The sequence below is a fragment of the Geotrypetes seraphini genome, chromosome 7 (genome assembly GCF_902459505.1).
Source record: "Geotrypetes seraphini chromosome 7, aGeoSer1.1, whole genome shotgun sequence".
In the NCBI taxonomy this organism is placed as follows: Eukaryota; Metazoa; Chordata; class Amphibia; order Gymnophiona; family Dermophiidae; genus Geotrypetes; species Geotrypetes seraphini.
The window spans coordinates 86,491,783-86,516,680 of record NC_047090.1 but is presented as its reverse complement, the minus strand read 5'-3'; the positions used below and the strand labels follow the sequence as shown (position 1 = coordinate 86,516,680).

Genomic DNA, 24,898 nt, shown 5'->3' with positions numbered 1-24,898 from the left:
TAAGTTCAGGGAGAGGGAGAGCTTTCCTGAGGTGACTGACATACTGAAGGAAAAAGGGAGGAGAAGAGGGATTTGATGGGATTTCAGAGGATCCTGGCACTAACAACATGGATTCACACTCAGTGCTTTCAGTAATATGTGTGAAGACAGGTCAGAAGCTATAGCTAATGTCTCAGAAGTTTTGGGTTGAGAAGTGTCGAGAAGAACTCTTTCAAAGAAAAGATGAGGGATGGATCAGGCCACTGAGTTGGCCATTGACTCAAAGCAACATGCACAGTGAGGAATACACCTTGTAATGTCTCACCATCAGGTACAGGAGTGGTTTGCCATTGCTTTCACCCAAGCACAGTGTAGCTCCTCGGGTGGTCTGCTATCCAGATACTAGCCAGGTCTGATTGTAAGTAGTTTCTGATTTGCTATATTCAGCATGGGCTAGTTCCAAAGGATTCAATAGCATCAGCGTCGAATGCAACTGGAAAATGTCATCAATATTCATCTGATCCCAGAAGGAGTGCACTGGTACCATGGCTCATGTGCCAGTACCAACGATGCTGTCGAGGTTAACTCAATGCATCTCCTTTGACGTTGAAGAAAATGATTAGATATACCAGTACTATATGCCAGCATGTTGGTACTGTACCATATGTGCAGCAGGGTGTCTTAAGTGTTAATACCTGTATAGGTAGCATGTTCCAGAATTGACAGCCTGCATTGAGAATGATGGCATCGATGAAAGGCATGCATTGAGAGACCCGATGTTGAAAATGCCAATGACTCTGGTCTCAATCTATGACGAGGAGGCACTGGTACCATATGCTGCTAACTGGTACAGAAGGTGCAGCAGGTTTCGAAGCATGGTTGCCTCAATAGACGATGAGCTTCAGAAATGACAGCCTACATCGAAGAATGATGGCGTCAATGAGAGGCATGCATCAAATGGACTCGATGCTATATATGCCAATGATGCTATTCAAAGTCTATGTCCACTGCAATGGTGTCAATAAAAGGCATGCATCAAATAGACTCGATGCTAGATATGTCACTGATGCTATTTGATGTCGATGTCCACTGGTACCTATAGAGATCAATCAGCACTACAGAAAAGTCCAAGTCACTGGAAATCCAACTTCAGGCCCAATATTTCTAAATGAGAGGAAGAAAACATTCTGGTAGTTTATTGGTATTGTTTTTCTTTTCTTTTTTTGTGTATATAGCCCCTGAGTCAGGGCCAGCTGGAAAGGATGAGACTGTGGTGAAGTAGAAAGAAGGCTGAAAAATCGTCAACACTGACAGCAGGGGCAAAGGTTTTAAAGTTGTCTGAAGGCCCCTTAACACCAAATCTTATTAATTTTTTTTTTATATAAGGCACAGAATAATAAAAAATGAACCTCTGATTATTCATTTTCATAATAGGGTTTTTCCATTGTCAAACCTTTTCTTGACTCTGTGTTGTTTTCAGCAAAATACTGTGTTGTTTTTTTAGCAAAGGTACTACAAAAAATTGGCCCAAAAATGGGGGTCCGGTTTATATTTGGACCAGCGCCCTCCTCCTAGAATTATTGCGGGCCACTGCCAGGCTATGCACCCTGTCCCCCCTCTCTGCTCTGTCCTTGTACCTCCTCTGCCGATCCCTGGTAGTTCAGAGGTGCAGCGGGCAGGAGTGAACTTTCCGCGCTTCTGCCTTGCTGCTATCCCGGTCGGTGGTAGCTGCCGCGAGATCGAGTTTCTTCAGCAACTGAGCGGCACCGAGCAGGAGCATGCTTTGGCACTGCTGCTCGGCGCTGAGCAGCTTCCTGACTGGCTCCCATGAATTCTCGAGAATTTGTAAGAGTCAGTCAGCAAGCTGCTCAGCAGCTGAAGAAACCCGATCTCGCGGCAGCCACCACCGACCGGGTTAGCAGCAGGGCAGGAGCATGGAAAGTTCACTCCTGCCCATTGCACCTCTGGACCACCAGGGATCAGCAGAGGAGGTACGAGGACAGGGCAGGGAGGGGCGGACATGGTGCAGAGCCTGGGAGGGGAGGTATGGAAGGAAGGGGGTGGGTGCAGAGCCTAACAGGGGTTGGGAGGGAAGGTGGCTGGATGCAGTTTCTGGCAGAAAGGGGGCTCTGTGCAGTGCCTGACAAGAAAGGGAGGGAAGGGGGCTAGATTTAGTGCCTGGCAGGGAGGGGGCTGGGTACAGAGCCTGGCAGGGAGGGGGCTGGGTGCAGAGCCTGGCAGAGCAGGGCATTTGAATATTAAATTGCCCAACTTATATTCGAGTCAACCATTTTTCCTCCTTTTTGCCAAGTTTCCAAGTTTATTCTTAATTTGATATACTGACCATCACAAGTATCTGGCTAGTTTACAATATTAAAAATTTAAAATATCTTAAAAGTAAAAAAATTAAAATGGAAATAAAAATGGGGTAGTGAAGACTAAGACATAGGTATAATTTGTGGGGAGCAAAGGGGAAGGAAAGTTTTTAATTACATTATGAAAATAAAAAAGAAAGGAGGGGAGGATAAAACAGAAGGGAAGTCGCTTCTTAAAAGTGGTTCTATGTTGTTGTTTGTTTATTTATTTTATTTTTCTATGATTAAGATGGTTAACTGCTATTTTGATATGCATCTTTAAATAAAAATGTTTTGAGATTGATTTTTAATTTGTTTAAAGGGTTTTTGCTGTGGATATGCGATGGCTTTGCATTCCAGAGGGAAGGGGCAATTACAGAAAAAATGGTGTTTCTGGTGTAGTATAGGTCTTTGATTGAGGAACTGTTAATAGGTTCTGGTTGGAGGATCTGAGAGCCCTGGATGGAGCATGTGGGATAAGGTATTTGTCCAAGAAAGTAGGAGAATGGGAAAGTTTAATTTTAAAGACAAGTAGAAGTATTTTATATGTTGTTCTGTGTGAGACTGGCAACCAATGAGATTGACGGAGAAGTGAGGTGACGTGGTCATATTTTTTAGCTTTGTAGATGAGTTTAACCGCAGTATTTTGTATCAGTTGGAGTTGGCGGGTTTCTTTTTGAGTTATTCCATGATATAAAGAATTACAGTAGTCTAAGTCTGAAATGACCAGTGAATGAATGAGGGTTTGAATAGACGCAGGTTCTAGAATAGAAGTTATGGAATGAATTAGACGGAATTTATAGAAGCCGTTTTTTGTGACTGAGCTTATTTGGTCATGATAGTTAAGAGCTTTATCAAAGATGATTCTTAGTAATTTTCATTTGGATTCGAATTGGAAGGGGGCAGAGTCAATACATATTTGTCCGAGTAAGATGTCATTGTTTTTAGCGGGGCTTTCGACTTATATTCGAGTATATATGGTAATTTGTTTTTAGACTTTATTTTTATTTATACGCCATCTGCTTTCATGTAATGTTTTATGGTTTTAATTTGTTCTTTTATATGCTGCCATTTTCCAATAGTGTCCCCTGAAGAAGGCGTCTTCTAAATGTCGAAACTGGGATCCTTGTTGGGACCTTTTTTGCTTTGAATAAAGACTTTATTTTTGGTTGAAAAGACATCCCCCTTGCCTTTTCCTGTTGTTCTGTTTGTATCTCAAGGCAAGGGGCTCTTCTGCCTGTTTGGCTGACCAGGATAATACACCAATTTTCAGCAGTTCTATCTGTACAGGGCCATGAAAATCATAATAAACCACCCCAGTATTATATGGATATTTCTATGGGAGTACAGGGGTGGAGCAAAGGCAGAGCTGGAAGTTATCCAGTTAGCAGGAATAGTCTACTAATTGTATAACTATCTGGCTTTCATCTGATTAGCTATTTAGATAGTGGGCTCAATATCAATGCTATCTGGATAGCAATGCTAGCTACTGCTTTATTTAATTTTATTAAAAAAAACTTATAGCCTGCCTAACCCTATGCGGGTTACAAAAGTACACACATAATTAAACAAAATAAAGTCATAAATACACAGACAAAGGGCCTATTTTACAAAATTGCGCTAGCGGCTGCCGCGCAGCAATAGCCTCGAAGCCCTTTAAATCTCTATGGGCTTCGGGGCCGTTACCGCGCTGCACCTGCTAGCACGGCTTTGTAAAACAGGCCCAAAATGTTACATATGACCAACAACTGCATTATAGATAAGGGTAACAGAAAACAGGTGTTTCTACCATTATTTGTAGTTACAATTATGATAGAGCCTAGTGTAAACATTCCCTAAAATAAGCCCTGTTCAAAGAGAAAACATAAAATAACTACAACAGCATTTTTGCAAATCAAAAACTTATTTTTGAGAACCTCCCCCTCCTAAGAAAGTTCTTGAAAAGCAATGCATGCTAAGAGTTTTTCTGTCTGTTCTTGTGCTTCTAATAATCTGCTAACCAGTAACTTTGAAGATGTTATCAGTACATGATTTGACAAAGTTTAAAAGATGAAATCATTTAGAACAGTGATTCATTCTTAATCCTGTCCTGGGGGACCCCCAGTCAGTTGGATTTTTAGGATATCCCTAATGAATATGCATGAGTGAGATTTACATATAATGGAGGAGACCGGCATGCAAATACATCTGATGATTATTCAATAAATACAATAAAACTGTGTTTCGCCTCCCCGGTGTCATCAGGAGCTGTAACTGCAAAGGGTTCTCAATCCACACTTTACACAATCACACTTATCATAAAGCTGCAACAACAAGGGGATCCCACTCCAATATTCTCACTGATCACATGCCATCACAACTTTTGTGTGTGATTTTCTTATTTAACATATGTAAAATAAAAAAACATTTTGATACTATTAATTTATATTTATTTAAATCTTTGTATTAAATGAAAAATGCTTATTCAATAGGGATATCCTGAAAATCTGACTGGTTAGAGGTTCCTCAGAACAGGGTTGAGAACCATTGATTTAGAGTTTACTACAACTGGCTTCATTGTATGTTCTTACCTTTTATCCCAAGAATTCATCCCCAGAATGTTGAGCAGTAATCTGGCATAGTAAAATGCTGACTGAGGTTTTTGAGGCACTGGTTCCTCCTGTTCCATAGCTCTCATATTGAGGTAATTAAAATGTTTTTCTACAAATTCTCTTTCCTCTGCATTCTGTTTCAAGATGGCATTGATAACATCAGTCTCTAGTTTTTCTGAGAGGCAGTCTGGAGGAGAGGCAGGGATATTGAGAGGGACCCCAGTCCTTTGCAAGCATTCTGGACCAGTGGTGCCCACATACTGCAGCAGACAATCAAGTGCATCCTCCTCATCTGTGAGTGTGTCCCAAGTTGGTAGAATCTCTCGGGTTCTTCTCTTTGGCATAGAGACAATCCCATCTTTTAAAGAAACCTCTTCTTCATAGTCATTTATAACTGGAGTATCTTCCATATTTTCATGTGGTGCCAACAGAGAAAGCATGAGAGAGGTCTGTCTTGGTGGTCCACTGAGAAGCGGTGGTCCATACAAGATGGAAGATTCCCAGGAATATTTTCCAGAGAGGTCACGCATAATAATCCTAACCATTGAATTAGCTGATGTTAGTTCAGCAAGTCTCTCACCTCCAGGTACTTTCTCTTCTGCTCGAATCTGCAAACAGGAGACTAAGGTAGTGTTGTTGAGCACAAAGAACTGGAGATTAGGGCTTTCAAAAAGTTCAGCAGAAAGATCAGGAGTTTCACTGTAAGGGTTGTCATTGTTTTCACAAAGCTGGCTGGTTAACATGGCAGGATCACCACTCATTGGGTAGTGGCCCAAATGGTTTACAAGGTGGGTTATCACAGTGCGAGCTGCAATTGAAATGAGCCCTTGCTGCATGTGAGTTTTCACTGCAAGAGAACAAAATTTCAACACTGTTATAAACACCAATAACTGACTTGTTCAAAAAGAATTATTGTATTTTACACACTCATCACAATACTTATTTTTGCTTCAAGACTTAAAACAGAGCTATATTTGTGACATATGAGCAATAAATTTATATAAATTTTGTGTTTTTTACTGACAGATCTCCTTATTTTAAAGTTTACATGCACAGTTCAATTCTCATTCTTTGTTCCTAATTCAACATATTAATTTACTTTTAACAACAAAATTATGAACGACATATTAGGTTCTTACCTTGTTAATCTGGGTTCTGTTAAAATACACAGGAGTCTGTACTATAGCTGTTGATTCCTATTTCTGGCTGCAAAAGGATATCTCTAAGAATCCTAGGTACAGTAGAAGAGGTCCTGAGATGGACACTGGTAATATCTGATGAAGAAATCAGGCGAATCAAAACCAATCCACACAGGGAGGGTATTATGGACTCCTGTGTATCCTAAAAGAACCCAGATTAATGATGTAAGAAATTAATCTATCATTCTGTTGTAGATACACAGGAGTCCATACTGTAGTCGATGTTCCAAAGCAGTACCATATAGCTAGGGAGGGACAGATGAGCCTGCCTGCAAAACCGAGGACCCAAAAGCAGCATCCTCTCAAGCTAGCACATCCACTTTGCAGAACACAGGTGTGCAAAGTAGCCCAAGGAGCCGCTCTGCAGATTTCATCAGGCAAAACAGCCTGAGATTCTGCCCAGGAGGTTGCTACACCTCTCGTGGAATGTGTTGCAAAAGAAATAAGTACCGTAGATGTTTCCTGGCGGAAATGTAGGAAGAGGAGATTACAATGCTAATCCATCTAGTAATGGAAGCTCTGGAAGCAAGCCTGCCCTGCCTCGAGTAACTGGTCAGTACAAAAAGATGATCAGAAAGCCTGGAGTCATTAATTCTCTCCAGGTAGATAAACAGGGCCATTCGCACATCCAGCTTGCATAAAAGTTTATCCTATTTGGCTAAACCCATAGGCTGAAAGCTGGGCAATGAAAGTTCCTGATTAACATGGAAGGCGGAGATCTCCTTTGGAAGAAAGGAAGGAACAATGCGTATCAAAACACCAAACTTCATGAAACAGAGAAATGGCTTCTTGCAGGAGAGGGCTTCCAATTCCAAGATCCTTCTTGCTGAGACTATGGCCACCAAAAACACTGTTTTGACCGTATAGCAGAGTAGTCTCTGAAAGAGACTCATATAAAGCATGGGCCATGCCTTTCAAGATCACATTGAGATCCTAAGATGGGAATGGTCTGCACAATGGGGGTCTCAGCCTGAGGGCCTCCCGCAAAAACAGAGTGGCATCAGGGTGAGAAGCTAGAGACCGAAGGCCACTCAGCTTGAAAACATGAGATATCGGCTATCTGCATTTTGAGGGATGAAACTGCAAGGCCATTTTCAACATCAGCTTGCAGGAAGGCAAGGATCACAAGCATAGGAGCCCTCTCTGACTCTACCTGCTTCCTTGATGCACCATAAATGAAAGGTCTTCCAGGTCTTAGCATAAGCCACAACCATTGCAGACTTCTTAGCTCTAAGGACTAAGGAGAGTTGTAACCACAAACTCTGAATAGTCTTTCCGAATCAAGGCCACTCGCTCAAGAGCTATGCTGTAAAATCAAAGTGTTCCAGCTTCTCCATCATAACCATGTCTTGACTGAGAAGCCCTGGATGAATAGGCAACTTCAGGGATCTGTCTCTCAGTAGACGTACCAAGTCTGCGTACCAAGGTCTTCGGAGCCAATCTGGAGCCACCAAGATCACCAGACCTGATGGGTTACTTTCCTCCAGATGATCCGACCCACCATGGCCCTAGGTGGAAATACATAGAGAAGTGGACCTGTGGTTCATGGCTGGACCAGGGCATCCAGCCCTATGCTTCTCCACTCAACTCTGTTGTGATTGTAGAAGCGGGCTGCTTTTGCATTCTAGGTCTTGGCCATGAGATCCATGCCCGGTTTGTCCCAAATCCGAACTTTGAGGGAAAATGCCTTTTCAGACAGAGATGACTCTTCAGGTTCCAGAGTCTGCCAGCTTAGAAAGTCGGCTTGGATGTTCTCTACTCCTGCCATGTGAGTTGCAAAGATGGCTTGCAAGTGAAGTTCAGTCCACTGGAATAACATCCGAGCTTTCCAGGTGAAGGGAAGTGCTTCTGGTACCACTCTCTATGTTTACATAAAATACCCTGACTGCTTTCCCTGTCAGGAAAGACTACAACTGTAGCAAGGCCAACTGAATGGCTCTCAGTTCCAGATCACTGATGGACCGCTTGTACTCCAATAGGGACCGCTTGTACTCCAATAGGGACCACTTGCCCTGGAGAAGCGACCGCAGTAGAGGGCCCGCCAGCTTCTGAGACTGGTGTTGGTTGTGAGGGTCACCCATGAATCGATTCTGAGTGGCATGCCTCGCGCCTTTGGAGCCACCAAAGCAGGCTGCGCTTCACCTCTGCCGCCCAGGAGAGCTTCATTTGCAGGGAATGATGTTGTGGAGACCATCTGGACAGAAGGGAGTGCTGGAGAGTTTGCATATGTGCTTTTGCCCAAGGCACTACTTCCAAGGAGGCCACATCAAGCCCAGAACCTGCAGATACTACCAGGCCATGGGACTCGGAAGGGCCAAGATCTGGAGGATCTGCATCCTGAGCTTCTGTATGTGCAGCTTGGGCAGAAAAACATGGCCCTGTGCTGTGTCGAAGCATACTTCCAGATACTCCAAGCACTGAGTCAGCTAAAGATGACTCTTTCAGAAGATGACTATCTAGCCCAGGTCCTGTAAGAGACTCACCAGTTGCCGGATTGCGCACTCACAGTCCTCCAGAGAGGGGGCCCTGATAAGCCAATTGTCCAGATAAGAACATAAGAATAGCCTTACTGGGTCAGATTAGTGGTCCATCAAGTCCAGTAACCCGTTCTCACAGTGGCCAATCCAGGTCACTAGTACCTGGCCAAAAAGCACAGTTACTTACCGTAACAAGTGTTATCCAGGGACAGCAGGCACATATTCTTAACTGATGGGTGACGGCACCGACGGAGCCCCGGTACGGACCATTTTAGAGTGATTGCACTCTAAGAACTTAGAAAGTTCTAGCTAGGCCGCACCGCGCGTGCGCGAGTGCCTTCCCGCCCGACAGAAGCGCGCAGTCCCCAGTTAAGATAAGCCAGCTAAGAAGCCAACCCGGGGAGGTGGGAGGGACGCAAGAATATGTGCCTGCTGTCCCTGGATAACACCTGTTACGGTAAGTAACTGTGCTTTATCCCAGGACAAGCAGGCAGCATATTCTTGACTGACGGGTGACCTCCAAGCTAACAAAAAAGAGGGATGGAGGGAAGGTTGGCCATTAAGAAAACAAATTTTGTAAAACAGATTGGCCGAAGTGTCCATCCCGTCTGGAGAATGCATCCAGACAATAGTGAGATGTGAAAGTATGAACTGAGGACCAAGTAGCAGCCTTGCAGATTTCCTCAATAGGCGTGGAACGGAGGAAAGCTACAGATTCTGCCATAGCTCTAACTTTGTGGCCCGTGACAGAACCTTCCAGTGTCAGGCCCGACTGAGCATAACAGAATGAAACGCAAGCAGCAAGCCAATTGGATAGGGTGCGTTTAGATACAGGATGACCCAACTTGTTAGGATCAAAAGACAAAAACAGTTGAGGAGATGATCTGTGAGGTTTAGTGCGTTCGAGATAGTAAGCCAAAGCACGTTTACAGTCCAAGGTATGCAAAGCCTGTTCACTTGGATGAGAATGAGGCTTTGGAAAAAATACAGGTAGGACAATGGACTGATTAAGATGAAAGTCAGACACAACCTTAGGGAGAAATTTGGGGTGTGTACGTAGAACCACCTTATCATGGTGAAAAACCGTGAAAGTTGGATCGGCCACTAGTGCATGCAACTCACTGACCCCTCCTGGCAGAAGTAAGAGCTATCAGGAAGACCACTTTCCAAGTGAGAAATTTGAAATGTGCTGTGGCCAAAGGTTCAAAAGGAGGCTTCATTAAAGCGGAAAGAACCACATTGAGATCCCAAACCACAGGAGGGGGCTTGAGAGGTGGTTTTACATTGAAAAGGCCCCTCATGAATCTAGAAACCAGAGGATGAGCCGAGAGAGGTTTTCCATGAACTGGCTCATGAAATGCAGCAATGGCACTAAGATGAACTCTGATAGAAGTAGATTTAAGGCCAGAGTCAGACAAGGAAAGAAGATAGTCCAACACCAGTCCCACTGTCAGAGACATGGGATTATGGTGGTGTAAGAGGCACCAGGAAGAAAACCGAGACAATTTCTGTTGATAACACTGAAGAGTGGCCGGTTTCCTGGAAACAGCAATGATAGAACGGACAGGCTGAGAGAGGAGTGAATGAGCCGAAGTCAGCCCGAGAGAAACCAAGCTGTCAGGTGCAGAGACTATAAGTTGGGATGCAGCAGGGACTGTTGATGCTGAGTAAGCAGAGAAGGAAACAGTGGAAGAGGTATGGGTTCCCTGCAACTGAGTTGAAGTAGAAGGGAGAACCAATGTTGCCTGGGCCACCGTGGAGCGATGAGAATCATGGTGGCTCGTTCCCTCTTGAGCTTGAACAATGTCCGCAGCATGAGCTGTAGAGGGGGAAATGCATATAGGAAGAGATTGGTCCAATCCAGGAGAAATGCATCGGGTGCCAGACAGTGAGGAGAGTACAGTCTGGAGCAAAACAGGGGCAGCTGATGATTGTGAGGAGCTGCAAAAAGGTCCACTTGAGGAGTGCCCCATTGGGTGAAAATGGACTGAAGAGTCGAGGGATCGAGAGTCCATTCGTGAGGTTGGAGAATTCTGCTGAGATTGTCTGCTAAGGAATTCTGCTCCCCTTGAATGTAGACAGCCTTCAGGAATAAGTGACGAGCTTTCACCCAAGACCAAATCCGTTGGGCTTCCTGACACAACAGGCGAGAGCCCGTCCCTCCCTGTTTGTTGATGTAGTACACTGCAACTTGATTGTCTGTGCAAATGAGTAGTACTTGAGGAAAGAGAAGATGTTGAAAAGCCTTGAGGGCATAAAACATTGCTCGGAGTTCCAGGAAATTGATGTGGTGTTTCTTTTCCTGGGCAGTCCAAAACCCCTGAGTTTGGAACTCGTTCAAGTGAGCTTCCCAGGCATAGGGGGAGGAATCTGTGGTGATGACTAGGTGATGAGGAGGTAGATGGAGCAGTAGACCTCTGGAAAAATTTGAAGATGTCAACCACCAAAGAAGCGACTGCCGAAGAGACGAGGTCACAGATATGTGTTGTGAGCAAGGATCCATCGCTTGTGACCACTGGTTCGCTAGGGTCCATTGAGGAGTACGCAGGTGGAGACGTGCGAAGGGGATGACATGTACTGTCGAAGCCATGTGCCCCAATAGCACCATCATGTGATTCGCAGAAACGGTAATCTGTTGAAACACCTGTCGACAGAGATGAAGGATGGTCTGAAGGCGGTCGGATGGAAGAAACGCCCGCATCAGAACAGTGTCCAGAATGGCCCCAATGAATTGAAGTCGCTGGGTCGGAATGAGGTGTGACTTGGGTAGATTGATTTTGAAACCCAACAGCCGAAGAAAGTGAATGGTCTGGTTGGTGGCAAGCAGAACCGCCTGAGGAGAGTGAGCTTTGATCAGCCAGTCGTCCAAGTAAGGAAAGACTTGAAAATTGTGAGAGCGGAGATAGGCCACTACTACAATCAGGCACTTGGTGAATACCCTGGGAGAGGAGGCCAGACCGAAGGGTAGCACCTTATACTGATAATGGTTTTGATTGATGAGAAAGCGTAGATATTGCCTGGACGCCCGATGGATAGGAATATGTGTGTAAGCCTCTTTCAGATCGAGGGAGCATAGCCAGTCGCCCTGAGAGATGAGAGGGTAGAGGGTGGCAAGAGAGAGTATTTTGAACTTCTCCTTGACCAAGCATTTGTTGAGATCTCTGAGATCTAATATAGGTCTGAGGTCTCCGGTCTTTTTGGGAACTAGAAAGTACCGGGAGTAAAATCCCTGACCTCTCTGATCTTGAGGAACTTCTTCGATGGCATTGAGAAGAAGGAGGGATTGAACCTCTTGAGCTAGAAGGAGGGACTGAGACTTGTTGGAAGCAGACTCTTTTGGCAGGCCTAACGGCGGAGGAGTCTGAAAATTGAGGGAGTAGCCGTGGGCTATGATAGAGAGCACCCATTGGTCGGTGGTGATCACTGCCCATCGAGTTAGAAAGATGTTTAGTCGACCTCCTGTAGGTTGCGGAAGAGGACATGAGGGAGGAAGACTGGCAATGCCCTGGAGAAGCGAGTCAAAAGGGCTGAGTCGGTTTAGGCTGAGCAACAGGCTTCATGGCAGGCGACTGTTGTTGGCGAGCCTGTTGTTGTTGCTGCCTTTGCCTCCGAGGCTGAGGAGGATGAGGCTGAATCGGCCGAGCAGAAAAACGCCTCTGATAGGACATCTGCTGCCTGAAAGGACGAGGAGGAGGAGGTTTCTTCTTGTTTTTCAATAAAGTATCCCATCTCGTCTCATGAGCAGAAAGCTTCTGAGTGGTGGTATCCAGAGATTCACCAAACAGTTCTTCACCCAGGCAGGGAGCATTGGCAAGGCGGTCCTGGTGGTTCACATCAAGGTCTGAGACGCGAAGCCACGCCAATCGTCTCATCGCTACAGCCATAGCAGTAGCTCGAGAGGTCAGTTCAAAAGTGTCATAGATGGAACGGACCATAAACTTCCTGAGTTGCAAGAGACTGGCAGAGCATTGTTGAAAAGCAGAAAGCTTGCGGTCAGGAATATATTTCTGAAAAGTGGCCATCTGCTGGGTAAGATGTTTCAGGTAAAAGGAAAAGTGAAACGCATAGTTACCTGAACGGTTGGCCAACATAGCATTTTGGTAAAGTCGTTTACCAAATTTATCCATGGCCTTGCCTTCTCTGCCAGGAGGGACAGAGTCTGCAGATTTTTTGAGGGTTGACTCCACCAGCAAAGATTCATGTGGAAGCTGAGGTTTGTCAAACCCTGGGATAGGAATAACTTTATAAAGTGATTCTAACTTCCTTGGAGCTCCTGGAATAGTGAGAGGAGTTTCCAAATTTTTATAAAAAGTTTCCCTTAATATATCATGAAGGGGTAACTTTAAAAATTCTTTGGGAGGTTGTTCAAAGTCCAAAGCCTCCAAGAATGCTTTTGATTTCTTAGAATCAGATTCCAAGGGAAGAGAAAGGGTGTCTGACATTTCCCTAAGAAATTTGGTGAAGGAAGAGTGCTCTGGCTTACTAGCAGGATCCTGCACCGATGGGTCAGCCTCATCCAATGAAAATTCCTCCTCGGTACTGAGGGGATCATCGGAGTCATCCCATAAATCAGGGTCCCATACCGATGGGAGACGGCCCTGAGACAAAGGGGTAGAAGATTCGGTATGCCTGGTTTTGCGTACCGATTTGCTTGAACGCATCGACACCGTACCCGGTGACTGTAAAACGGGACGGGTGTCAGTAAGCGGTACCGGATCAGAGGCCGAGTGAGCCGTACGTCGAAGATACTTTGGCTCTGCCGATAAGACAGGCATAGAAATGGAAGAGGCAGATTTAAGCGGTGCCGATAACGTCGATGCCGATAACATAGGCTGGTCGACTATCGGTACCGCAGGCTCAGTGGGTACCGACACCGGAAGGTTCGGAATTAGCAGAGCCGGGAGCAGGTGTTGTAATTGCTCCTTAAGCTGGACCTGAAGGATGGATGCTATACGCTCATCCAGAGACGGTCCCGATGGCACCGGTGCCGCTTTTTTCTTGCTCGGTACCTGCTGTGCCACTCGACGCTCAGGCGAAGTCGATGCCAATGAAGAGTCAGTGACTTCTATGGGAGCGGAGCGTTTGCGGGGCCGGCGCGCAGTCTGCAGGACTTGGCTCACTGCTTGTTCGACTGGCGGGCCAAGAACAGAAGGGGATGGCTTCTTAGCTGGCTTACCTGAAGGGTGCGACACAGAAGAGACCTCTTGCGGTGTCGAAACCACCGGTACCGATTTGGAGGAAGTCGCCGGAGTCGACGCCGGTGGAACTTCCATAGCGGCACCGAAAAAAATCCGCTGTTGAATTTGGCGGTTCTTCAAAGTTCTCTTCTGAAGAGAACTACAGCGGGTGCATGTTTCTGCCCTATGGTCCAGACCCAAACACTGAAGGCACCACTTGTGCGGGTCGGATAAAGAAATAGGGCATGCACACCGCTGACACTTCTTGAAACCCGGAGAAGGGGGCATGAAGGGAAAAACGGCAGTAGCAAAATTGAAGCCCGAGGCTTTGATGGTGCCAACAGACCCCGCCGGGGCCGACCGAAAAAAGTCGAAAAAAATAGACTTTTTTGTTTTTATTTTTAGGAAAATAATAAAAGAAGAAAAAGTGAATAAATTCACGAGAAAAATTACGCGAGCGGGAAGGCGAAAAAAGAGAGTCCAACAGCCGTTGGAAACACGCGTCTTCTTAGCTCCGCGGAAACTAAGAAACTGGGGACTGCGCGCCTCTGTCGGGCGGGAAGGCACTCGCGCACGCGCGGTGCGGCCTAGCTAGAACTTTCTAAGTTCTTAGAGTGCAATCACTCTAAAATTGTCCGTACCGGGGCTCCGTCGGTGCCGTCACCCATCAGTCAAGAATATGCTGCCTGCTTGTCCTGGGATAACCCATGCTACCTTTCTAATACAGTATGACATAATGATTTAGATTAGAACATCTTTTAGTGTTCTGGTTTTGCAATCATTTTGTGTCATACCAATGTTTTGCTGAATTTTGTTATTGATGTTGCTCATATGCTTGTGCAGTGACTGTTGTTCATTGATTGTACGTTGTTTCAAGTTGACCTAAATAAAGTTTTTATAAAATGCAACTCTGGATATAATGTACTGTGGATATAACATACTGTTTTGCCAGGTTCCTTGAAGTCCATTATAACGAGATTATAATGTAATCCCTGGAATAAGTGTACACAGGAAATCTAATACAACAGCACTTAATTTTAAAAAAGGAGTGTTTGATAACATGAGGAGAATGATAAAAAAGAAACTTAAAGGTGCAGCTACAAAGGTCAAAAATATACATCAGGTGTAGATGTTATTTAAAAATATCATCCTGGAAGTCCAGACTAGATATATTTAATATATTAAAAAAGGAAGAAGGAAGACCAAACGGCAGCCAGCATGGTTAACAAGTGAGGTGAAAGATGCTATTAGAGCTAAAAGAGAATCCTTCAGAAAGTTGAAGAAGGATCCGACTGAAAATAATTGTAAACAGCACAAGGAATGTCAAGTAAAATGCTATGTGTATAGTGCTGTGCACATCTAGTATTTCTGTAGAAATATTAATTGGTGGAAGTTGGGGAATAAGAAAAAGTAGAAGTTCCACTTGGAGCAGAGAGGAATCTTGTGGTTGGAATCCTGCAGAAAGGAACCTAAGTGGCTTTAGGCCTGCATACCAAATAAGAGTATAGAGAGGGAGAGGTAATCGCTGTAGGAAAGCTGCTGGGATGGAAGAAAGGAGAGCAGCTGCAGTGGAAGATAAAAGCCTCAGGGAGGATATAAACTGTTACACTCTTATATGGGTTGTACAATCAAGGTCAGTAATCCTGGCAGTGAAAAACAATATCATGTTGACATAAAGTAATATAGACAGTATTTTGTTTAAATCAAGTGTGGGCTGCTATTTATGTTCAAATCCCTTATCATTCTCAATTATATTTTGTCTGAAAGTTGGGAACTCTAACTTCATTATGTCAATGTGCAGTACAGAGTCTTGTGCGCCTATTGTAATTTAATAGGTGTTTATTTTCTTTTGGCTTGTTTGCATAGTGCATTCCCTCTAGCTACAAAAATAGTTCATATTGCTTAAATTGTAAAGATATAAGTGCAAAAAGGAATTTAATTTGTAACAAATGCCCTTTAGTTATCCTGGTTGGAGATAGGTAAATTTAATGTAACACATTTTTAATTCAGGCACAGATTTTCACATTGTCACTATTATTCCCCCCCCCCCAAAAAAAAAAAACAAACAACAAAAAACTGATTTTCTGTTCTTCAGATTATGCAAAACAGTAAGTAAAAAATAGTGAGGCTTTGATATTAGCATAACAGATTTAAGATAGTTGTATTAAATTAAGCTAATGGAAGGGTATCTGTGTATCATGGCACCCACATTTAAGCTTGGACTGAGTTTTCTTGCATCACACTGCACACCCAAAAGTGTAAACCAAGTGTCCCTGTGGAGGATTCCCAAAGGCCCTGCTTCCTAGGTGCAAGCTTAGTCTGGATCCTTGAAAATTTTCAATCCAAAAATCAGTGCAAGTCAACAAGGTCCAAAATCCTTAGTATCTTTAAGTTCCATGTCTCACCAAAAATCCAAACAAATGTTCAGCCTAACTTGTCTATTGTTGCAATGTATCACAAAATCAAGGTCCTTAAGTTAGGGCTAGGCCTAGTCTTGGCCTACCACCTGCCATCACCCACATAGCCTATCTTAGTACTATATTCACTTGCTGAAAGAAAATTATTGCCAGTCCATACTTTCTCTCAATCCCTGTTGTAGTCTTTTGATTCTACTCCATCTTCCACCAGTATGCCCTTCTCCTGAAAAGACTGAGCTCTGCTCTCATATCCCTCTTTTATAGGGGAGTAGACTATTCCCTTAAGCTTCACCCCACAGGCCAATTGGATGGCGCTACTAATTCATTGCTTCTGTTGGAAAAGCTGGAGGTCCTGCCTCTGTGTTAGGTGATTTCCCTCTTCTAGCAGTTTTCCTAGAAATTGATTTTGTGGCTCACAGGGCAAGTCAGTTCTGTACCCATCTACCAGGACTGGAGCGGATTCTTTGGTATCTGTTCCTGCTTCCACTTTTTTTCTCTGGTCCTGGGTTTTCCTAAGGGATGGGACATAGGCCCCATCATAGTTTCGGAAGTAAACACTCCCAAGAGTTTGGTAACTTCACTAGGCCTCATAAAGGCCTATGTGTTTATGCACTCAATCATGTACCCTTCAAGATAGTACACTTATCCAATCAAAATCATTAAACTAGCCCATAACTCAAAATATAATATTTTCCATTAACACTTGGAGCAATGTTTCTTTTAGCATACCCATGTAAATGTTTAATTAAATTTCTAGGAGTAAAATATATTTTTTTCATGCCTTAACTCTAATCGTTTCTAGACTTAAAGAAAATGGCAACCGGGACAGTTTAGTAAGATCTTAAGACAGTTGTGATAATGGTAAAATAAGGGCTGTTTCCTTTTTATTTACTGTTAAGCCTATTCCTTGTAATTTTGCTATATTTGAGTTGCTTCTCATTCTTAGTATTCTCTTCCTCTATTATTGTGGTCTAAGAAAGACTTAGGGCTCCTTTTACTAAGGTGCGCTTGTGTTTTTAGTGCACGCAGGAAATTACCACACGCTATGCTTCTAGAACTAACGCCAGCTCAATGCTGGCATTAAGGTCTAGCGCGCATGGCAATGTAGTGCGTGCTATTCCGCACGTTAAAGCCCTAGCGCACCTTAGTAAAAGGAGCCCTTAAATTGTTTACTCTTACAAATGGTTTTGTTAAAAAAAATTTTTTTGCATCTGATTTTCTTGAACAAGAGATGGCTTGTGACATTATAAAATTCTAATAAAGAGGGAAAAAAAACCCCGACCCAAATTAGTCAACATTTTACCTAATGAAGTCAAATATGAATTAAACAACAAAAGTGAAAGTGGGGAGCCCTGTGGCTTGTCATGTAGCTTGCCATGCAGACAAAACAAGAGCTTGTCTTATACAGTACTTCCTTTTACTTAAAAATTCAGAAAAACAATTTAACACTCAGCCTCTCAAACCAAAACAATAGTGAATGGTCAATTACCTCAAAGTCCGTAGAAATATCAAACTGAAGAAGGATAGATTGTTGATCTTGACTTAAATACTTTCTGATTTCTGAGGTTAAGGTAAGGAATAATGATTCTGTACTGTGGATTGGTCTAAATCCATGTTGAATAAAGTGTAAACAACTGAAATATAGTTGGATAGCCGATTGGACACTGCAGATTCTAAGAGTTTTGCTAACCAAGGTATACTTGCTACTGGTCAATAATTTTCTACAATGATTAAATCTGCACCTATAGATTTAGTAATGGGAGTAAATACAATGTAATACTTCAGGATAAGACCCCTACAGTAAGGTTTTACTAATAAAATTATTCAAATTAAGATGTCATTAGGAATCTGTTTTAACAAAAAGGATGTTCATACACCAGAAGCACAAGATTTGTTTGAGAAAGAAGCCCATTTTGATGCTATGAAGTTAAAAGTATTCCATAATCTACAATGGTAACTCTTGGTATACTGTAGTAATAGCATTAGAATTGAAAGATTGCCTGATCTTATTGACTTTAGATTGATTTAAGGTCTGGCATCTGGAATGAACAAGACTTTCTGCAGTAGGTTGAAACCTTTCAAATGTGGAAAGTACAGAATCTGAACAAGTCAGAAAAGAAAACATTTTAAAAAGTGATCTAGAAGAAATTTCTGACTGCTTTGCTTAATTGAATCTAATCTAATCTAATCTAAACCTTAAGTTTATATACCGCATCATCTCCATGAGTATGGAGCTCGACACGGTTTACAAGAACTTAAAATAGTGGGTAGAGAAGAAGAAAAAGGATTACATGAACTTAAGTGTAGAAGGGGGGAAGGATAGAGTTACAATTTGCTGAAAAGCCAGGTTTTCAGTTGTTTGCGGAATAACTGAAGGGAGCTCAGGTTCCGCAACGGGGTGGTGAGGTCGTTCCACAGACCTGTGATTTTGAAGAAAAGGGATTTTCCCAGTTTGCCTGCATAGTGAATGCCGCGTGGAGAGGGGAAGGCTAGTTTATGCCTTTGGGCAGTTCTGGAGGAGTCGGGACTGGAGGAGTTGAAAGACAGTGGGATAAGAGGAGGGAGGATTCCGTGAATGATCTTGAAAACCAGGAGGGAACATTTGAAATGGATTCTGGAGATTATTGGGAGCCAGTGAAGTTTGGCAAGGAGTGGGAAGGCATGGTCAGATTTGCGTTTTGAGAAGATCAGTTTGGTTGCAGTATTCTGGATTAGCTGGAGTCTTAGAATACTTTTTTTTGATAGATTTAAGTAGATGGCGTTGCAGTAATCTAGTTTGGAGAGGATGATGGATTGGACAAGGATGGCAAAGTGTTGTTGGCTGAAGTAGGATCTAGCTTTCCTCACCTCAGGCTGAAAAAGCATGATTTTGCCAAGGAGTTGAGGTGGTCATTGAGGGAGAGAGAGGAATCGATAGTGATACCAAGGACCTTGCATGAGAATTCGAGCTGTAGTGTATCGCCTGTGGGTAGTACGAAAAGTGTGGGCAGGTGTTCGAATTTTGGGCCGAGCCAGAGTAGTTTTGTTTTTGATTCGTTTAGTTTCATCTGTACTGAGAGGGACCAGGCACGGAGTCTCATTATGCAAGCTGTAATGTTTTCATGGAGGTTGGTGAGGTTCTGGTCAGTCTCAAGGAGGACAAGGATGTCATCTGCATAAGTGTAGATTGTTTCCAGGGGGGATAGTTGAAAGAGTTTCAGGGAGGACATGTAGATGTTAAAGAGAATAGGGGAAAGGGGTGATCCTTGAGGGACACCACAAGATGGAGTCCAAGGAGTGGACATGGTACCATTCGTGTTGACGGTGTAGGAACGGGAGCGTAAGAAGTTTGAGAACCACATTAGAACAGTGGAGTCGATTCCAATCTCGGAAAGTTGGTAAAGTAGTATGTCGTGGTGGACGACATCAAAAGCAGCAGAAAGATCGAATTGTAATAGGACAGCGAATTTGTTACGTGAGTGTAGTTGTTGTACCTTTGCAATTAGGGAAACAAGGAGGGATTCAGTGCTAAAGCAGGGTCTGAAGCCATGTTGGTAGGGGTGAAGAATGGAGAATCTCTCGAGATAGGAGGAGAGCTGGGTAGCAACTATGGTTTCTAGAAGTTTGGTAAGTAGAGGGATATTTGCTATGGGACGGTAGTTTGATGGTAGGGAGGGGTCGAGATCGGCTTTTTTCAGAATAGGTGACAAGGCAATGTGGCCCATTTTTGTGGAGAACAAGCCTGATAGTAGAGCAGAGTTAATGAGCCTCGTAAGGAAGGAGATGGCCTGTGCAGGAATGTTTTCATAAAGGTGGGATGGGAAAGGATCTAAGATGAAGTGAGATTTTGTTTCCAATTCATTTACTGCCAATTTTAACTTCCTCCAGTGCAATCATAATTGATCATTTCTGTTTTCTTCATTTCCTTTCCAGTATCCTGCATTCCCTTTTAAGATTGCCCAGGTTTGCAGAATACCAAATAGGAGATGTAGCCCTTAGCTCCTCTAAAAGAAAAAAGAAAGATAGCTTATTTAATGTGATAGAAATAGAATCATTCCAACTTTGAATCATGGAAACTAAATTAAAATGTCCCTTTACTCCTTGTGAAAATTGAATAATATCAATTTTATCTCATCCCAGAAAGACTAGTAGTCTGCTTGAGTGATTTTGTTAATTTTGGGATTCTCAGGTAAAATGAGGAAAAAATGGTCTGGCCATTAAACTGGTTTCCATTTCAGAGGATCTATTAAATTATTATTAAATATCTTAAAAGAATAGGCTATTTCAAGGATTTCTGCTCATTGTGAGCATGACAGTGAAGAACCAGCTGGACTGTGAGGTAATGGAGACCTTGACCCAGTGTAATACATATAGGCCAAGGCCAAGACAGACTTTTGCAAAGTAAAATATGTTAGAAGGTTAGCCTCTCTACAACCTACAGAGTGCTTAAATATTCCCTTGGTACCTCATCAATCAGTTTCTCTAAAAACAAATGTCTCAGTAAACCCAACAATCAATCGAATCAAAATAGGTTTAATTAACATTTGTTCTCTTAAAACCAAACACCATCTAATTAGAGATCTAATTGTTCAATCTTCCTATGATGTACTATGTTTAGTTGAAACATGGCTTACTGAAGGGTAAGTAGCTTATCTTTCCTATGCCTGTCCTCCTGGATTTTCTTTTCTCTATAGCCATCGTCCTATAAAACGTGGAGGAGGATTAGCAGTTATCTTTCGTGACTCCATAGCATTAGGTACAGAATACTCCTCAGCAAACTCCTCAATTGAATTTTTACAATTCACTCTACGGATTAAACCCAAATTAGATGCACTTCTTATCTACTTGTGAAAATCTCTCTCAACTACAATCACTTCTGTTTGATTTTGGTTCTTCCACTACTAATCCTCTGATCCTAGGAGATTTTAATATCCATTTTGACGATCCTAATAATATTTACACTAAAGAAATTCTTTCCCACATTAATCAGCTTGACCTATGCCCACTTTTAACAGTTCCAACGCATCAAGCAGGCCATACAATTGATATGGTCTTAACATCTTCCTCTACAACTGATAATCATCAGATAGGACCCTGTCTACCAGTTCCCTGGTAAGATCACTATCTAGTATCTATAACCTACTTAACTTATTTCACTAAAATATATACAGCACGCCAGATTACTAAGTATAGAGATTTTAATAACCTATCATTAGACTTAATTACCTCAAATTTTAAGTTAAATCTCTCTGACTTAAAGACTAACTCCTTAGATGATCTTTTATCCCAATGGAATGCTTCCACAAAGCTTCTATTAGATGAATTGGCGCCGATTCAAATAAAATCCGTCTCAGCACGAAAACGTTCTAATCCTTGGTTTACGGCGAACTTGCCCTAGTTAAAAAACACCTTCGATCACTAGAACGTAGTTGGAGAAAAGATAAGACCCAGGCCAATCTTGAAAAATTCAACGAACACTCCAATACGTATAAAGAAAAAATAAACCAAGCCAAAATGAAATATTATTCAAGTCAATTTCTGAAAGCCAAAAATGTCTCTGTGCTTTACGCTATTTTAAAGTCAGTTACTTCTACAACTAAAAAACAAATTCAAACTTCTAATTCCCTGCCTACAGCTCAAGAACTTGCAACTTATTTTATAGACAAGGTTAACAATATCAGGAAAAACCTAACCATGAATCAACATCCTATTCCTGTCCAGGATCAAATTGAACCAAGGTCATCATTATCTTCAAAATGCGCACAATTTAATCTCCCCAATCTTAGAGAGCTTGAATCCCTTATTAAAACTATCAATACCAAGGGTACCCAAGCAGAATCAATTCCTCTCTTCATTCTTAAGTGTTATTTTGCAATTTTTGGTCCTTCCATACTTGCTTTAATTAATGAAAGTCTCCAACAAAGCATTATGCCTACAGCATGGAAGGAAACAGTCATTCGCCCTATTATCAAGGATCAAAAAATCAGTTCTGAAGAAAAATCCAACTATAGGCCAATTGCAAATATCCCTTACCTGGCAAAACTGACTGAGAAGATAGTATTTAACCAAGTATCAGAATTTACAGAAAAAAAGAATATTTTACACTCAAATCAAACAGGTTTTAGACAATATCACTCTACTGAACATTCGCTGATTGGCATGTCTACTTCCATACTTTACTACTTAGATCATCATACATCTGTTCTTCTGATTTCAATAGATCTTTCATCAGCATTTGACACAATTGACCACAATCTTTTAATAGATAGACTTCAATCCATAGGTATTATGGACCAGGTCTTTCTTTGGTTTAAATCCTATTTTGAAAGTTGTTCATCAACTGTGTCTTTTAACAATACAACTTCTGAAAGTTTCTCAGCATCATACGGTATTCCGCAGGGTTCCATTCTTTCCCCTCTTTTGTTTAATATTTTTCTCGCATCTCTCATGATTCTTTGACAATCCATTAGTTTTACCGCATATGCTTATGCAGATGATATCCAGCTTTTACACCCGCTGGATCCCAATAGCTCCTCTGAAACATCAGCAATTAATGAGAAACTTGAGCAGTTTCATCAATGGCTTGACACCAACAGATTAGCCCTTAACATTAATAAATCAAATATTATGTTCTTCCCCTGGAAAGATAGTTATAAACTTATCTTTCCAATTTCTATTAAAGGTATCACCCTAAAGTTGATAAATAGAATTAGGATTCTAGGGGTTATCTTCGATGATAAATTAACCTACCATGACCATATTAGTAATGTTGTTAAATCAACTTTTTACAGACTTCGTCAAATCTGTTCAGTATTAAAATTCTTATGTCCAAAGTCTTTGAATATATTAATCCATTCCTTGGTTATTTCAAAAATCGATTACTGTAATGCCCTATTTAAGGGAATGGCTCAAAGGGAAATCAGACGTTTGCAGATCATCCAGAATGCTTCTATTAAACTTATTATGAAAGCCAAGAATTTGATCATGTGACTCCTCTACTTAAAAAAGCACACTGGCTTCCTGTTGCACATTGCATAATGTACAAATTAAGTTTGCTTACCTTTAAATCTCTGATATCTAAAACCCCAGCTTTCATTTACAAATCATTGATTCCTTATACCTCATCTAGATTACTGAGGTCTAATGACCAACATTTATTAATCATCCCCTCCCTTAAAATTATTAATACACGACAGCATTCCATCTTTTCCTTTACAGCTCCTCAAACATGGAATTCCCTTCCAATTTACTTAAGAGAGGAAAAAAATTTAAGAGAAATTTAAGAGCAAACTTAAAAGCTTTCTTTTTAAAGATGCATTTAATGACTAAATGAATTGCCTAGGAGTTTCATTTTATCTTCAAATCTTTTGAGATTCTTTGTTCTTTCCCTTCCTATTGTTTTTAACCTTAATTGTCTTCTTTTTCTATTAATCAGATTATATTTCTTTTCCTATTCTTTCCTCATGTTTTATTATGTTTATAAAATTAGTCTTTATTATGTTTTGTAAAATTTAGTTTCTTGTTAGTTATGTTTGTCCCCCCCCCCAATTTTGTAATTTTATTGATTTGTTCATCGCTTAGAATTTGGAATAAGCGATTAATCAAATTTTATAATAAACTTGAAACGTGATAATAGAAGCAGGAGAAGCAGCAGAGCAATGTGGTTTGAGTGTATTCACAAATATATTGCAGAATTTGCAGAGTGAAGTGAGCTTGTGGTAGCAGAGAGAACAAGGGAAAATTTTAGGGTGGCAGTTGAAAGAGTGTGGACAGATGGAGACAGGCTCAAGAAAGTAGAAAAATGTAGACAACAGGAAAGACACATAGAAGAAACAGAAAAATACATATGTGATTACCTTTTGTAGGCGAGAGGCAGGCGATGGAAAGAGAAAAAATAATTGATACATAGCTGAGATAGAAAAATAATTTTGTGCTTAGAAACTGACAAGAAAACAAGTAATGAAACAGTAGTGTTTCCACTAGTATCCAATCACAAAAATGTGGAATTAAACTTGCTCAACCCAACGTATTACCATATATCAAAACTGAGCCAAGTGAAGTGAAACCAATCACACTGATATCACTTTGATGTGGGCAATGAACCTTCTTTACACTGGTGTCTTCACTGGGGTAATGAATATCATCATCGGTTCAAAAATACCCACTAAGGCTGTACTTACCAAATTCAATTATAAATGTAATCAATTTAAGCCAATACTTAAGCTTTCACCCGAAGGGAGCTCTTTATCGTTTCGCTTTTTAAAACTTCATTTTTTTTACAGTCATATAGCTAATCCCAGCCTTGATGTGTAACCAACCACTACCATACATAAAATTGCTGTCCTTCCTAAGCTTTCATTGATGTCTGCTTTCCTTGTATTTACACCAGGTGTTTCTACACCAGGAAAGCTGACGTCAATGAAAGCTTAAAAAGGACAGCAATTGTATGTTTGTGGGTGGTTACACATCAAGGCTATATGACTGTAAAAAAGTTCAATCCCAGACGAAGCTTTAAAAAGCGAAACGACAGGAGCTCCCATTGGGTGAAAGCTAAGTATTGGCTTAAATTGATTACAGTTATAATTGAATTTGATAAGCACAGCCTTAGTGGGTACCCACTAGTATGCATACTTGTGACCATGTGATGAATAAACAACCATGACCTAGATTCATTATGTAAGTTACACCCGCCACCTAGTGGTCATTGTTCATACTTGATGCCAGA

The 24,898-nt window shown here is 41.8% G+C and overlaps 1 protein-coding gene across 9 annotated transcripts in view; it reads right to left on the bottom strand.

Moving 5' to 3' along the window:
• The window catches only part of RALGAPA1 (Ral GTPase activating protein catalytic subunit alpha 1), a 678,446-nt gene that overhangs the window by 248,926 nt on the left and 404,622 nt on the right, over positions 1–24,898 (bottom strand). For all 9 annotated transcript variants that reach the window (XM_033952521.1, XM_033952520.1, XM_033952524.1 and 6 more), the window contains one exon: positions 4,904–5,771. In XM_033952521.1, the coding sequence (XP_033808412.1) occupies positions 4,904–5,771 (868 nt within the window). The remainder of the gene's footprint in view (positions 1–4,903; positions 5,772–24,898) is intronic.